The sequence below is a fragment of the Mastomys coucha genome, unplaced genomic scaffold (genome assembly GCF_008632895.1).
Source record: "Mastomys coucha isolate ucsf_1 unplaced genomic scaffold, UCSF_Mcou_1 pScaffold2, whole genome shotgun sequence".
Taxonomy (NCBI): domain Eukaryota; kingdom Metazoa; phylum Chordata; class Mammalia; order Rodentia; family Muridae; genus Mastomys; species Mastomys coucha.
The window spans coordinates 19,838,606-19,850,821 of NW_022196902.1; the positions used below are offsets into that span (position 1 = coordinate 19,838,606).

A 12,216-nucleotide genomic window follows, 5' to 3' on the forward strand; every position below is an offset into this window, starting at 1 on the left:
TTCCTCTTTAAGGACTTCTAGCTGTTTACCTGTGTTCTCCTGTATTTCTTTGAGGGTGCTATTTATGTAGTTCTTAAAGTCCTGTATCATCATCATGAGAAGTGATTTTATATCTGAATCTTGCTTTTCCAGTGTGATGGTGTGTCCAGGACTTGCTATGATGGGAGAATTGGGTTCTGATGATGCCAAGTAACCTTGATTTCTGTTGCTTATGTTCTTACACTTGCCTCTGGCCATCTGGTTATCAGGTTTATCTGGCTAAACCTGACTGGGACCTGTCCTTCCTGTAATCCTGGTTTTGTCAGAACTCCTCAGAGTCAAGCTGTCTCTGTAATCCTGTGATTCTGGGATTCTATGATTCTGGGCCTATTAGAGTGCTTGGAAGTAGAGCTTTCTTTGGGTATTATGGGACTCGCTGCAAAGTTTGTGCCCAAGGTCTGCTCAGGGCACTGGCCTAGACAGACCAGAGACAACCCATGGCACAGGGCTGGTGGAATTTCTGTGTGTCTGGGTCCCGCTGGTCCCAGTTACTCCCAGTGTTGGGATTGATATTGTGTCCTCCTCACCTCTGATCCTATGATCCTGGGCATGTTAGAAAGCCTCGGAGTTGAGCTTCCTCTGGGTGTTGTAGGACTGGCTACAAATTTGTGCCAAAGATCTGCTTAGGGCACCAGCCCAGACAGACCAGAAGCAACCTGTGCCACTGGGCTGGCAGAGTTCCTGTGTGCCTGGGTCCCACTGATCCCAGTTACTCCTGGTGTTGAACTGATGTTGTGTCCTCCTCACCTCTGATCCCATGCATTCATCCTGAGGTGGATTAATCAGAGAGAATCTTGAAGGGCATGCTGCCATCTCAGGCTTTCTTGCTGGAGGAGTCAGGTCAATATCCATTGACTCTATTCTGTCTGGAAGTGAAGAATTGGGTGGTAGAAAGAGATATCCATTTGGAATTGTTGAAACTGAATTTTTGATTGTGTTGAAAGCTGGTTGTTGTGATGATCTTATAAGGTTCAGAGGTTCAGTCCATGATCATCAAGGTAGAAGCAGGGCAGCATCTAGGCAGGCATGATGTAGGCCGAGCTGTGAATTCTACACCTTCATCTGAAGACTGCTAGTGGAAGACTCTGGTGTGACATCTAATTCTCATATTCACATTATATACCCTTGGAGTAATTTTTACATAATTTAAAAACTGATATAATTTTTAGATACTGATAATTATCAGTATCAATAATCATATTGATACAGCTTTAATGTTATTCTTAATAAAACATTTTCAATATATTATTTACTAGTGCCAGTTTTTTTATTAATCTTCAATAAGATCAAGTTTAAATGAATATTTATCCTTTTTATATTATAAAAGCATTTAAGAGAACAAAATATTATTTCAAATCTATTAAAAGTGAAACATAATTGTATACCGTTAAAAATATACTTGTGGAATGAAGAGTAAAGTATACATAATTGTACTGATACCAGAATAAAGTTGTGAGGTATTTATTAATACATGGCTTTGGTAAGTATGTACAACATCATAGTTTGTGAATTCATTGTCAGTAGATACAGTGCCATCTTCTGATATTATTCTGTCGATAGGCCCTAGATTCTACCACTCTTAATCGTCCTTCTTTAAAATGTGTCCCTTTTTCATCAACATTTGGCCTTCTTAGTGACCACCGATTTGAAGCCACAGAGAATTTGGCCCAGCCAATTCACCATTCCTTTTTCTCAGTCAAGAGCCCAAGAATAGTCTACAGGTGGAGTGTTAAAAACAGGATGAGAAAATAAATATTCATTAAAAATTCACTTTCTGTAAGGTAAAGAACACTATCAATAGGACAAAACGGCAACCAACAGATTGGGAAAAGATCTTTACCAACCCTTTATCCAACAGAGGGCTAATATCCAATTTATGCAAAGAACACAAGAAGTTAGATTTCAGAGAATCCAATAACCCTATTTAAAAAATGCAGTACAGTGCTAAACAAGAATTCTCAACTGAGGAATACTGAATGGCTGAGATGCACCTAAAGAAATGTTCAACATCCTTAGTCATCAGGGAAATGCAAATCAAAACAACCCTGAGATTCTACCTCACACCAGTCAGAATGGCTAAGATCAAAAACTCAGGTGACAGCAGATGCTGGTGAGGATGTGGAGAAAGAGGAACATTACTTCATTGCTGGTGGGATTGCAAGCTGATACAACCACTCTGGAAATCAGTTTGGCGGTTCCTCAGGAAATTGGACATAATACCACTAGAGGACCCAGCTATCACACTCTTGGGCATATACCCAGAAGATGCTCCAACATGTAGTAAGGACACATGTTCCAGTATGTTCATAGCAGCCTTCTTATAATAGCCAGAAACTAGAAACAACCTAAATGTCCCTCAACAGAGGAATGGATATGGAAAATGTGGTACATCTACACAATGGAGTACTACCCAGCTATTAAAAACAATGAATTTATGAAATTCTTAGGGAAATGGATGGATCTGGAGAATATCATCCTGAATGAGGTAACCTAATCACAAACTAACACACATGGTATGCATTCACTGATAAGTGGATATTAGCCCAGAAGATTGGAATACACAAAGTACAATCCACAAACCACAAGAAACTCAAGAAAAAGGAAGACCAAAGAGTGTATACTTCGTTCCTTCTTAAAAGGGGGAACAAAATACCCATGGAAGGAGCTGTAGAGACTAACTATGGAGCAGAGACTGAAGGAAGGACAATCCAGAGACTGCTCTACCTGGGAATCCTTCCCATATCAATCATCAAATCCAGATACTATTGTGGATACCAGCAAGTGCTGGCTGACAGGATCCTTATATAGCTGTCTCCTGAGAGGTTCTGCCAGAGCCCAACTAATACAGAAGTAGAGGCTCACAGCCATCCTTTGGACTAAGCACAGGGTCCCCAATGAAGGAGCTAGAGAAAGGACCCAAGGAGCTGAAGGGTTTGTAGCCCCTTAGGATGAACAACAATATGAACTAACTAGTACCCTCAGAGCTCCCAGGGACTAAACTACCAATCAAAGAGTACACATGGTCAGACTAATGGCTCCAGCAGCATATGTAGCAGAGGATGGCCAAGTCAGTCATCAATTGGAGGAGAGGCCCTTGACCGTGTGAAGGTTCTATGACCCAGTGTAGGGAAATGCTAGGGCCAGGAAGTGGGAGAGGGTGGGTTGGTGAGCAGGGGGAGGGAGGAGGGAACAGGGTTTCCCCCCCAGGGGAAAGTGGGAGAGGAGATATCATTTGAAGTGTAAATAAAGATAATATAAAAAAACAAAGAAAAATCATTTTCATGTGGACATGAGAATTGCTCTGCATATTATAATTTTACATGAATTTCTTATGTATGTTATATATAAGCTTTGCAAATTTGAAGTTATTTTGAATCAGAATCTCTACTCTTTAAAAGTGGGAACTACAAAAGTAAATTTACTGTAAAGATGGTGGTAACTGATTAATGTCCTCTAAAAATAGAAAAAGCAATATTTGAGTTTATAAGTATGCATGAAAAATATAACAAATAGGACAGAAAACTTAAAATATTTCTACATACTAGTGAGATATCCATGAAATTTATCCTGACAAAAATAAAATATTCTTTTAGTCAGAAGTGTGTGTATGTGTGTGTGTGTGTGTGTGTGTGTGTGTGTGTGTGTGTGTACAGGCATGTACTGGCTGGTTTTGTGTGTCAACTTAACACAGGCTGGAGTTATCACAGAGAAGGGAGCTTCAGTTGGGGAAATGCCTCCATGAGGTCCAGCTGTGGGGCATTTTCTCAATTAGTGATCAAGGGGTTAGGACCCCTTGTGGGTGGTGCCATCCCTGGCTGGAAAGTCTTGGGTTCTATAAGAGAGCAGGCTGAGCAAGCCAGGGGAAGCAAGCCAGTAAGAAACATCTCTCCATGGCCTCTGCATCAGCTCCTGCTTCCTGACCTGCTTGAGTTCCAGTCCTGACTTCCTTTGGTGATAACAGCCATGTGGAAGTGTAAGCTCAATAAACCCTTTCCTCCCCAACTTGCTTCTTGGTCATGATGTTTGTGCAGGAATAGAAACCCTGACTAAGACAATGCATGTGCACCTGCTTTAAGACAGTCCCATTTTGTAGCCCAGGCTGGCCTAGAAGTTGGTGATCTGCCTGCTGTAGCTTTCTGAATGCTGTGATTACAGTGTTTAGCCTCATGAATACGAATAATATGAATAAAGGCCGACTCTCTATGCATAGAGGAGATAATATACCCTTGAAAATTATAAAAATATTCAGTAAAATATTTTATAGGCTATAAATCAAATTATATGCTGAAGAGCCTTAAAAGTCACAAGTAGACCTATATTTCATGGCAAACTGATGATCACTCATATGTTTAGTTGTTGCTGTTCTCAAATTTTTCTCTCATGATCTCACAGTACTTCATGCCATGGATCATAATAAAATGAGTGGAATGTCCTTAGCTTTGTGGAAGGAGTTATTAGAAGACATGAAAGGAAGTCATGAAATGGGATAATTAGACCTAGAATTAGTGAGGCACCAATATTTATGAGTACACGGAGACTACTTCCAAAGACTGACAATGGAAGGAATCTCCAGGATTGAGAGCTTACCACATCTTCTCAATGTGCTACATCCATTAACCCCCACAGAAAACACAAGAGTCTTTGTACATGGGGAAAGCATTCCTAGAGTCACATAGACTAAAACTCCCTACTATGCCGAATCAACAGAAGACATTCTTGAGTTCTCTGATGTTTTCCAGAAATGCTTCATTTTGCCAACTATAGTTCCTAGACCCACCTCAGCATTAAGTCTCTTCTTTCAGCATTAATTCCACAGAAGTAAACTATTGTTGGTCTCACAACTCTCTCTGTAAGGATTATAACAGTGAAATAGATAGCTGCCAAGTCAATTATCAGAACACTGACATAGATTCATATTTTTGGATTATTTTCTTTTGCATATTGTGTTATTATAAAATAACTGCAATATCTGAGTATCACTGAATTCTATTACTAAGGAGGAAAAGACTAGAAGAGAAACAGTTGTACCAAAAGGCCTCAAACCTTTGAGAAGCATTTTACAAACAATTCCAGGCTATTAAACAACTCAAACAACAAGTGCCATTCTGTAAACATAGTGTCATATTTTACACTTATAAAATAAACAGAAACAAAAATCTGTAAACTCTTCATATGAAAGCAAAACCAGTTAACACCTGCTGATAGATATTATGCAATAATGAGAGACATGATTTATTTCAACGAATGATTAAGTTGATACTAGCGAAAAAGTCCAAACAAGCTGGTCATTTCTAAACTTTTTTGTTGCAGATTTCAGTTCAATTAAAACAAAATTTCTTTGTAGACATAAATATAAATATGTGCATCCCTTGAAAACCAATATTTAGCAATATGACAAGTTTTAAAGGATTTATTCTATTCATTGCTACAAGGAAGTATTTTGGAACATGCAGACAGCATGGGCATTCATCATCCATGTATTACAGATAATTTCCTAGTCTCCAATCTCCTACTTGAGAGCTCATCAGCTCCTCTGAGGTATCATGCATCAATTCTGTCAGGGATATCAATAGTTCAGGACTTACGTTGACAGTTCTTTGCATCAACCGCGTCTCCAAAATACCCATCAGCACAGAGCTCACAGTACTGGCCTGTTGTACCTGGCTTACAAATCAGACAGGAGCCAGACAGGCTGTCACAGCTGCCAGGGATGGAGAAGTCAAGGTTGTCATTGCATTGGCATGGTTGACACGATCCTCCAGGTATGGAAGGTTGTCCAAAATAGCCTTCTGCACACCTAAGGTGATAATTTCCAACAGTGAGATTTTAGCGTGTAAGGACAGGGAAGGGGGAGGGGAACTCAAGAATCCCACCCAGTGCAATGTTTACATTTCTTTCATATTCTTCTGCCAGGATAATGGCTTTTCTTCTTAAGTGCTCTTTTCTCAAGTATAGAGTGATTTTTAAAATTTCTTTTGCTATAACTGTAGGGTAGATATAAGACTTAAGCTTCCTGTTTCACTTATAATTAGATTTCAGCCACACACACACACAAAATCCTGTCACTGACATTGAATATGGGACCAAAGCATAACATGAATCTGTGGCTGAGACTCAGAAGGAATCTAGGTTCACACTACAGAGCCCATATGACACATTGTATGACTTCACCTCCAATTGCTTGTTCTCTGTCCACATTTATAAGGTTCATATATTTGTTGCTGTTGTTCTTATAGCAAGAACTTGTTTTGAGGAAATCAACTCAAATACAACATTTATCAAATAGCAATTGTGACTCAGAAAACAGTGTCACTTGGCTAGGAGCTCTGGGCATCTCTGAATTAATATCAAGTTTGTATACATTTGCAAATAGATTAAGATGGTTGTTTTCAAGGAGGAGTCTAATTTGGAATGTCTGCCTGTTATGATAAAGTATGACAGGGCAAAGCTGAGAGGTTACCAAAATTCACACCAGAAAATTCTAGGTCTCCATAAAAATAAAAACAGCCCCAACTACATTTATTTGAAAAAAAAAACCCACATAGGTTTATCATTTATAAACTGTGTCAGGCAAAACTATTTAGGACATCCAAATGTCTGTAACCTCCCCCACCTCAGTTCCTGCTCTGTCGACAGAGCTAGCTCACTTAGGGTGGAGTTTCCTGAGATAAAGAAAGCCCTTTTGTCCTGCCACTTCTGAAGTTCCTGCTAGGAGCTATGCCCTGCTGAGCTGCTTCACCTGCCTTCCAGACAGAATGTAGAGACAAAGGGGAGGGGGCAAGGGATGGGGAGTTGTGGAGGGGAGACTGGGAAGAAGAACAACATTTGAAATGTAAATAAATATAATAACTAATTAATAAAAAAAGAGCTAAAAATGTTCCATTGAAGATTAAAAAATAATCCCAATCATAGAGAATATTATTCTGTATGTTGATTAATAGTAAGAATTATTGTTATTACTTTTTGTGTCATCTAATTAAAATTACTAAATATCATAGTCCCGTAGATCTTCCTAGACTCTCAGATTTTCTTTTCAGAACACTAATTCGAATGTGGAATCTCCAGTTCCCTCACTTTTACAACAATGCAATGCAAAGACTGTAAAAACAATTTGTAGGATTCCTTATTAAATATGGACATCCTGACTATATGTTTTCATATTCATTAATTTTTCAAATCAAATCATAATAGTTCAACAAAAAAAACTTTAAATGTAAATGTGAACTCAGGTCACACAACAGTTCTGTAGATGAGTTTCTGACACTGCTAGTTTAGGAACAATTATATTTATTATAGGAAGGGAAATACCAAGGAAAATGAATGGTAGTTGTAGAAAAGAAGGAGAATAGGAAAAATCAATGGAATAGGACCAATGGACCTCTGCCTATCTCATTCTGTTCCATCATTCCTTAATGCAATTTTCTGCTATCATGTGAGACCTACATTCCCATGCCCCATTTTCCTAAAAACTTAAAAAGAGGAACAGTGGAAGCAACAGAGCGATTTTATATTACATCATTAGAAACAAGGAGTTGTATTATTCTAGGCCCAAGAACTATGCATTTACACATCTAACCACAGAACAACTAAAGACACACAACAGTTAGAATCAAAGCCATTTCACTGTGGTGGAGCTGAATGCTGGTAGCCGAATATAAGTGATAGTGCCTGGTTCAAGACTGGAATGATGACAGTCTTTCAGAGAGAAGTCTATCAGCAGAGTAGGAAGCTGTAGTCTAACCTGGTTGCCTGGGCTGTGTGCTGTGCTCTCTCTGCTCCCCATTCAGCGAAATGCTGGCTTGCTCACAAGGCACCTCTGCCAAACCTGAAGGCACCAGCAAGGCAGTAGGTCCAACTGGACCCCTGAGCACAGCCCAGAAGCTGCACTGTCAAGAAACAGTTCTTGGGCACAAAATATGATGCTAGATCCAAAAGCCAATTGCTTTCTCCACATAGTGCATGATCACTTGTGAACAGCCTTCAGCTGTTACAATTCTGATAGCAGTGTCATGAAAGAGGAATAAGTCTCTCTCTGAAGCCAATACCCAGGGACTCAAGATCAAGTCTTGGACAGGAAGTGACTGCAGCATTGTACTTGAGGGTGAGTGGACTTCATCTAGATTAAGATCTTTCTGAAGCCGGGCAGTGGTGGTGCATACCTTTAATCCCAGCACTTGGTAGGCAGAGGCAGGCAGATTTCTGAGTTTGAGGTCAGCCTGGTCTACAGAGTGAGTTTCAGGACAGCCAGGGCTACACAGAGAAACCCTGTCTCGAAAAACCAAAACCAAAACCAAAACAAAAAACAAAAAAAACAAAACAAAAACAAAACAAACAAACAACAAAAAAGACCTTTCTGAAGTAGAGAATATATAATGGATGTTTTTGATTTTAAATAAAAACCCCTCCATTTATATGTAAAATAAATCTTTTGGTTAAAATTATAGGTGCACTTTCAAATTATTAAGCCTTTGTAGTCAATTACCTCCACATTTTCAGTGGTACTTGTAAATAGTCTTTGGGCTTCTCTCTCTTTAACTAGTGAGTTCTCAGTATTTGCCATTTGGGGAGAAGATGGAGTTTAAGGAATCCATGCACTGCATTGTTTTATATTTTCCTGTCGTTAATGTGGCATAGATTTTTGATTGTCTCTATGACGTACGATCTGTTGCTTCAGCAACAAACACTGAAAACCGCTTCCCACCTGCTTGTCTCTGGCCCTGGACCAGCTTTGTGTTCTTTATTTTATCTTTTCCATACAGTTTCAATGCTCACTTGGTCCCTTCATGCCTGTTGCAATGCTATTTCTTTCTGCTTTTCTAAATAATAAAAGCCTAGAATCTCAAAGAATCATAATGAATGTCTCCTCCTCTCAGTATCCTAACTTTCTTTCAAGGAAGAAGCTACATGAGAGTTTCCAAGCTGTAAATAACACTTGGAATCTTAAGGACTGTCATTAATAATTTGATACTTTGTTGTCACCTTTGTTACCTTTGCTGGTTGGTTGCTTAAATATTTCAATTCCTTAGTTCAAGAAACAAATGCATTTTGTATTGTATCCAGTAGAAAAGATAGGAAAATAGGAAGATAGGGAATTTCTATTTTGGGTTGTGGTTTCTCATGGCTTCTCATCTCTTTTACGTCTTGCCCAAACAAAAGTAGGATGATTCTTCAGCGGAGTGTAGAGGAAATGGGCACTAAGTTCATGTCCTATCCTACTTACAGATCTACTGGCTGGTGGTTGCCACTGGAAGAAGAACAGTCTTCCTCAGTGTGTCTATCAACCACACTCCTGCAGTGGTCACATAACAAAGTGGATTCCATGCATTTGAAGGATTTTGTTTGTTTGTTTGTTTGTTTGGTGTGCATGCATGTGCATGTGTGTGCGCATATGTGTTTTAAAGGGGGAAGAAGAAATTGCACTAGAATGGAGGTGGAAGAGGATCTGGAAGGAGCTAAAGGAGAGGCACAAATATAAGTAAAATATGTTGTATAAAAAGTCAGCTGAAACATACTTGCATAAATCATTCAGGACTGGTCAGCTACACTGTATGTCAATTTTTCTGAAACATTCATAACCATAAACACCCATCTACTGCACATACACACACACGCACACAAAATCCTTGTACTCCATTAACTGGTTAGAACTTGAATTCATGATGGCTTACAAAAGAGAAACGAGAAAAACTCTACTCATCCACTTCATGCATCTAAGGCGTTACAACTCCCATAGAAGACCAGAGTCTCAAAAAGGAAATTAGTTGAAGTAGAGAATATAAAGTTGTATCATGTCTTCTTGACACATTCACAACGAAAAATAAGAGCAGTAGATTTGAATTTGCATGTATAGTCAATGATGAGCCAACCAAGCTGACTGAGCTTCCTCACTGCCCATTCCAGGGAATGTTAGACGTGTTAATTTGTCTGTGGATCTCTCCTAAACTTAAGTGATTATGGAAATCCTTACTAAAGGAATGGTGGCAGCATGGGTGACACCTTGTCAGCTATACAATGTTGGGTTTGGTGGTGCTGACTTCAGCGTTTTTTTCCCTTTAAATGTCCACAAATGCATTTAGAAATATTTCTATTAGTATTTCTGATCCATCTGATGGGGCTTTTGACTCATAAAAATCCTCTGAAATGGAAAATCTTAAATATTCAAGGAAAATCTTAACCCAAATTCTGGCTAAGGAAATATAATTTCTCATTACCTCTCTAATAATACTAGAAGATTCTTTTGTGCTGGAAAATTTAAATTGCAAGGATGTGTACCATTTGCTACACAGTCTATGCACCTTGGCATGTTTTGAATCTGATTAATATAGATTTTAGACAGGGCATCATGCTTTCTGTCAGCCATTTATTTCCTTGCAGATTTGTATTATTCAATTAGAATTCTCCCTAGAACACATGTGACTATTCTCACCTACATTCAAGAAGGTAGTAGGTACTTGAGGACAAAGGTAGAAACATTGCATCTGTTTGCATTCAGTGTCTTCGCTTGTACCTAACATATGGTAACTGGTAAATAAATATTTGTTAAATAAAATGTGCCTGTTAAATTGCAGATGGCTCAGAAACTGTGTAATATGCAGAAAGGACAGAGCATGAAGCAAAGCAATATGATTATATCAGAGACCATGCTCACAGATAAGCAGATTTAATAGCCTTGTATGACAGAGCAGCTGTCATTTTTCAGTTGCTAAAAAAAAAAAAAATGTTGCCTGTGGTAAGCTGGGGCTGGGAGCGTGGTGCATGACATCAGCACAGATCTGTCCTGGCAGTACTATGCAGTCCTGTTAGAATGTCATCTACGTGTGCCTTTATTTGAAAGATATGCAATTAAAGATATCCAGTTTCTCAAGTGCAAATAATTCCCCCTTATTTCAAGTCCGTTCTTTCCTATCTCATTTACAGAGGCTGCCACAGTCACAAGCAGGACTTATTATTGCTGAAAAGTGCTCCTGACAGGCTGTGCACAGATTCCTAGCTGCTGGCCAAATTCTCCCTGGGTGAAAGCCTAACAGTGATGGCTGCCAAGAAGGTAAAAAGGATGGGTAGATACAGCACTCCTTGGAGTTAGCTGTGGTGAGGAGAAGAGAAGCCAGGCTATGGCCATGTCATATCCATATCCCACCAAAGGTTGCTGAGGACACTACTTCTACAAGTTAAAAACATATCTATTTGTCCATATCATCAAGGAAGAAATTTGCATCCCTTTTAAAATAGGGACTGAATACACACAAGAAAAGTTTCTCCAAATATATTTAAGGAGAAAAAAATATGATTATGGAAACTGTCTGAAATAATATTTATGGTCCTGTTCCCCAGAAACTCAACAGGAATTAAGATACCAGTTTAAGAATGATTAGAAGGGGATATAAATTATGATAATAAACTTGCTTTGCTTTGTTTCAAATATATTTACAGTAACTTATAGGTCACTTGCTGAACTATGAACTATGAATTTAAGCCACATTTTAAGAACAAAAAGCTAATTATGAGAAATAAATGGTGCCAAGGGTAGAGAGTAAGATAAATCTTAAAATGATAGCTTTCCACTTGAACAACACTTTTTAAAGATAGAGTGTAGGTTAATGCTTAATCTTTAAGATTAAAACATTAATCAGATATCCTCGGAGTGAATGAAGATTTATAGACCAATTTGCAGAGGATAAATAAACTATAACAATAGAGTGCATCTGTGTGCCAAGTGTGCTAAGAAAGTTTCTTTCACCCCATTGTGTGCCTCAGCTTCTCTGGAGCAGCAGAAGATCGTGCCCATGGTTTCATAACTCTCGAGGTAGAAATCGTTTTGCAAGGCAATGTGTCACATGCTTACCTCTCACAGCGTGGTCCGGTATACCCAACAGGACACTCATCACAGATCAATCCCAGACTCTGGTCTAAATGGCATGTTGGACTAAAGCTGTGGTGACAATGTTCAGGAGACAAAAAAGAAGCATATACATGAGATCATTAGCAGTGTATTCTCACATATCTTTCTCTACCACTGCTGTGCCTAAAGCAGGCAGGCTTGGCCAGTCTCATCTTCCAGACGGAATAGAGTCTGGTCAATGGAGGATGAAATGGCATTGCTATTTTAAGACATGAATCTAGCCCCAGTTGAGAGCAGGATCCCTGTGTCATGTTATTAACCTTTGACCCTTCTGGCCC

The 12,216-nt window shown here is 39.0% G+C and overlaps 1 protein-coding gene across 1 annotated transcript in view; it reads right to left on the reverse strand.

The window, feature by feature from the left end:
• The window catches only part of Lama2 (laminin subunit alpha 2), a 668,494-nt gene that overhangs the window by 253,624 nt on the left and 402,654 nt on the right, over positions 1–12,216 (reverse strand). The window contains exons 18-19 of the mRNA XM_031380750.1: positions 11,882–11,968; positions 5,625–5,836 (exon numbers count right to left, since the gene is read on the reverse strand). Coding sequence (XP_031236610.1) covers positions 5,625–5,836; positions 11,882–11,968 — 299 coding nt within the window. The remainder of the gene's footprint in view (positions 1–5,624; positions 5,837–11,881; positions 11,969–12,216) is intronic.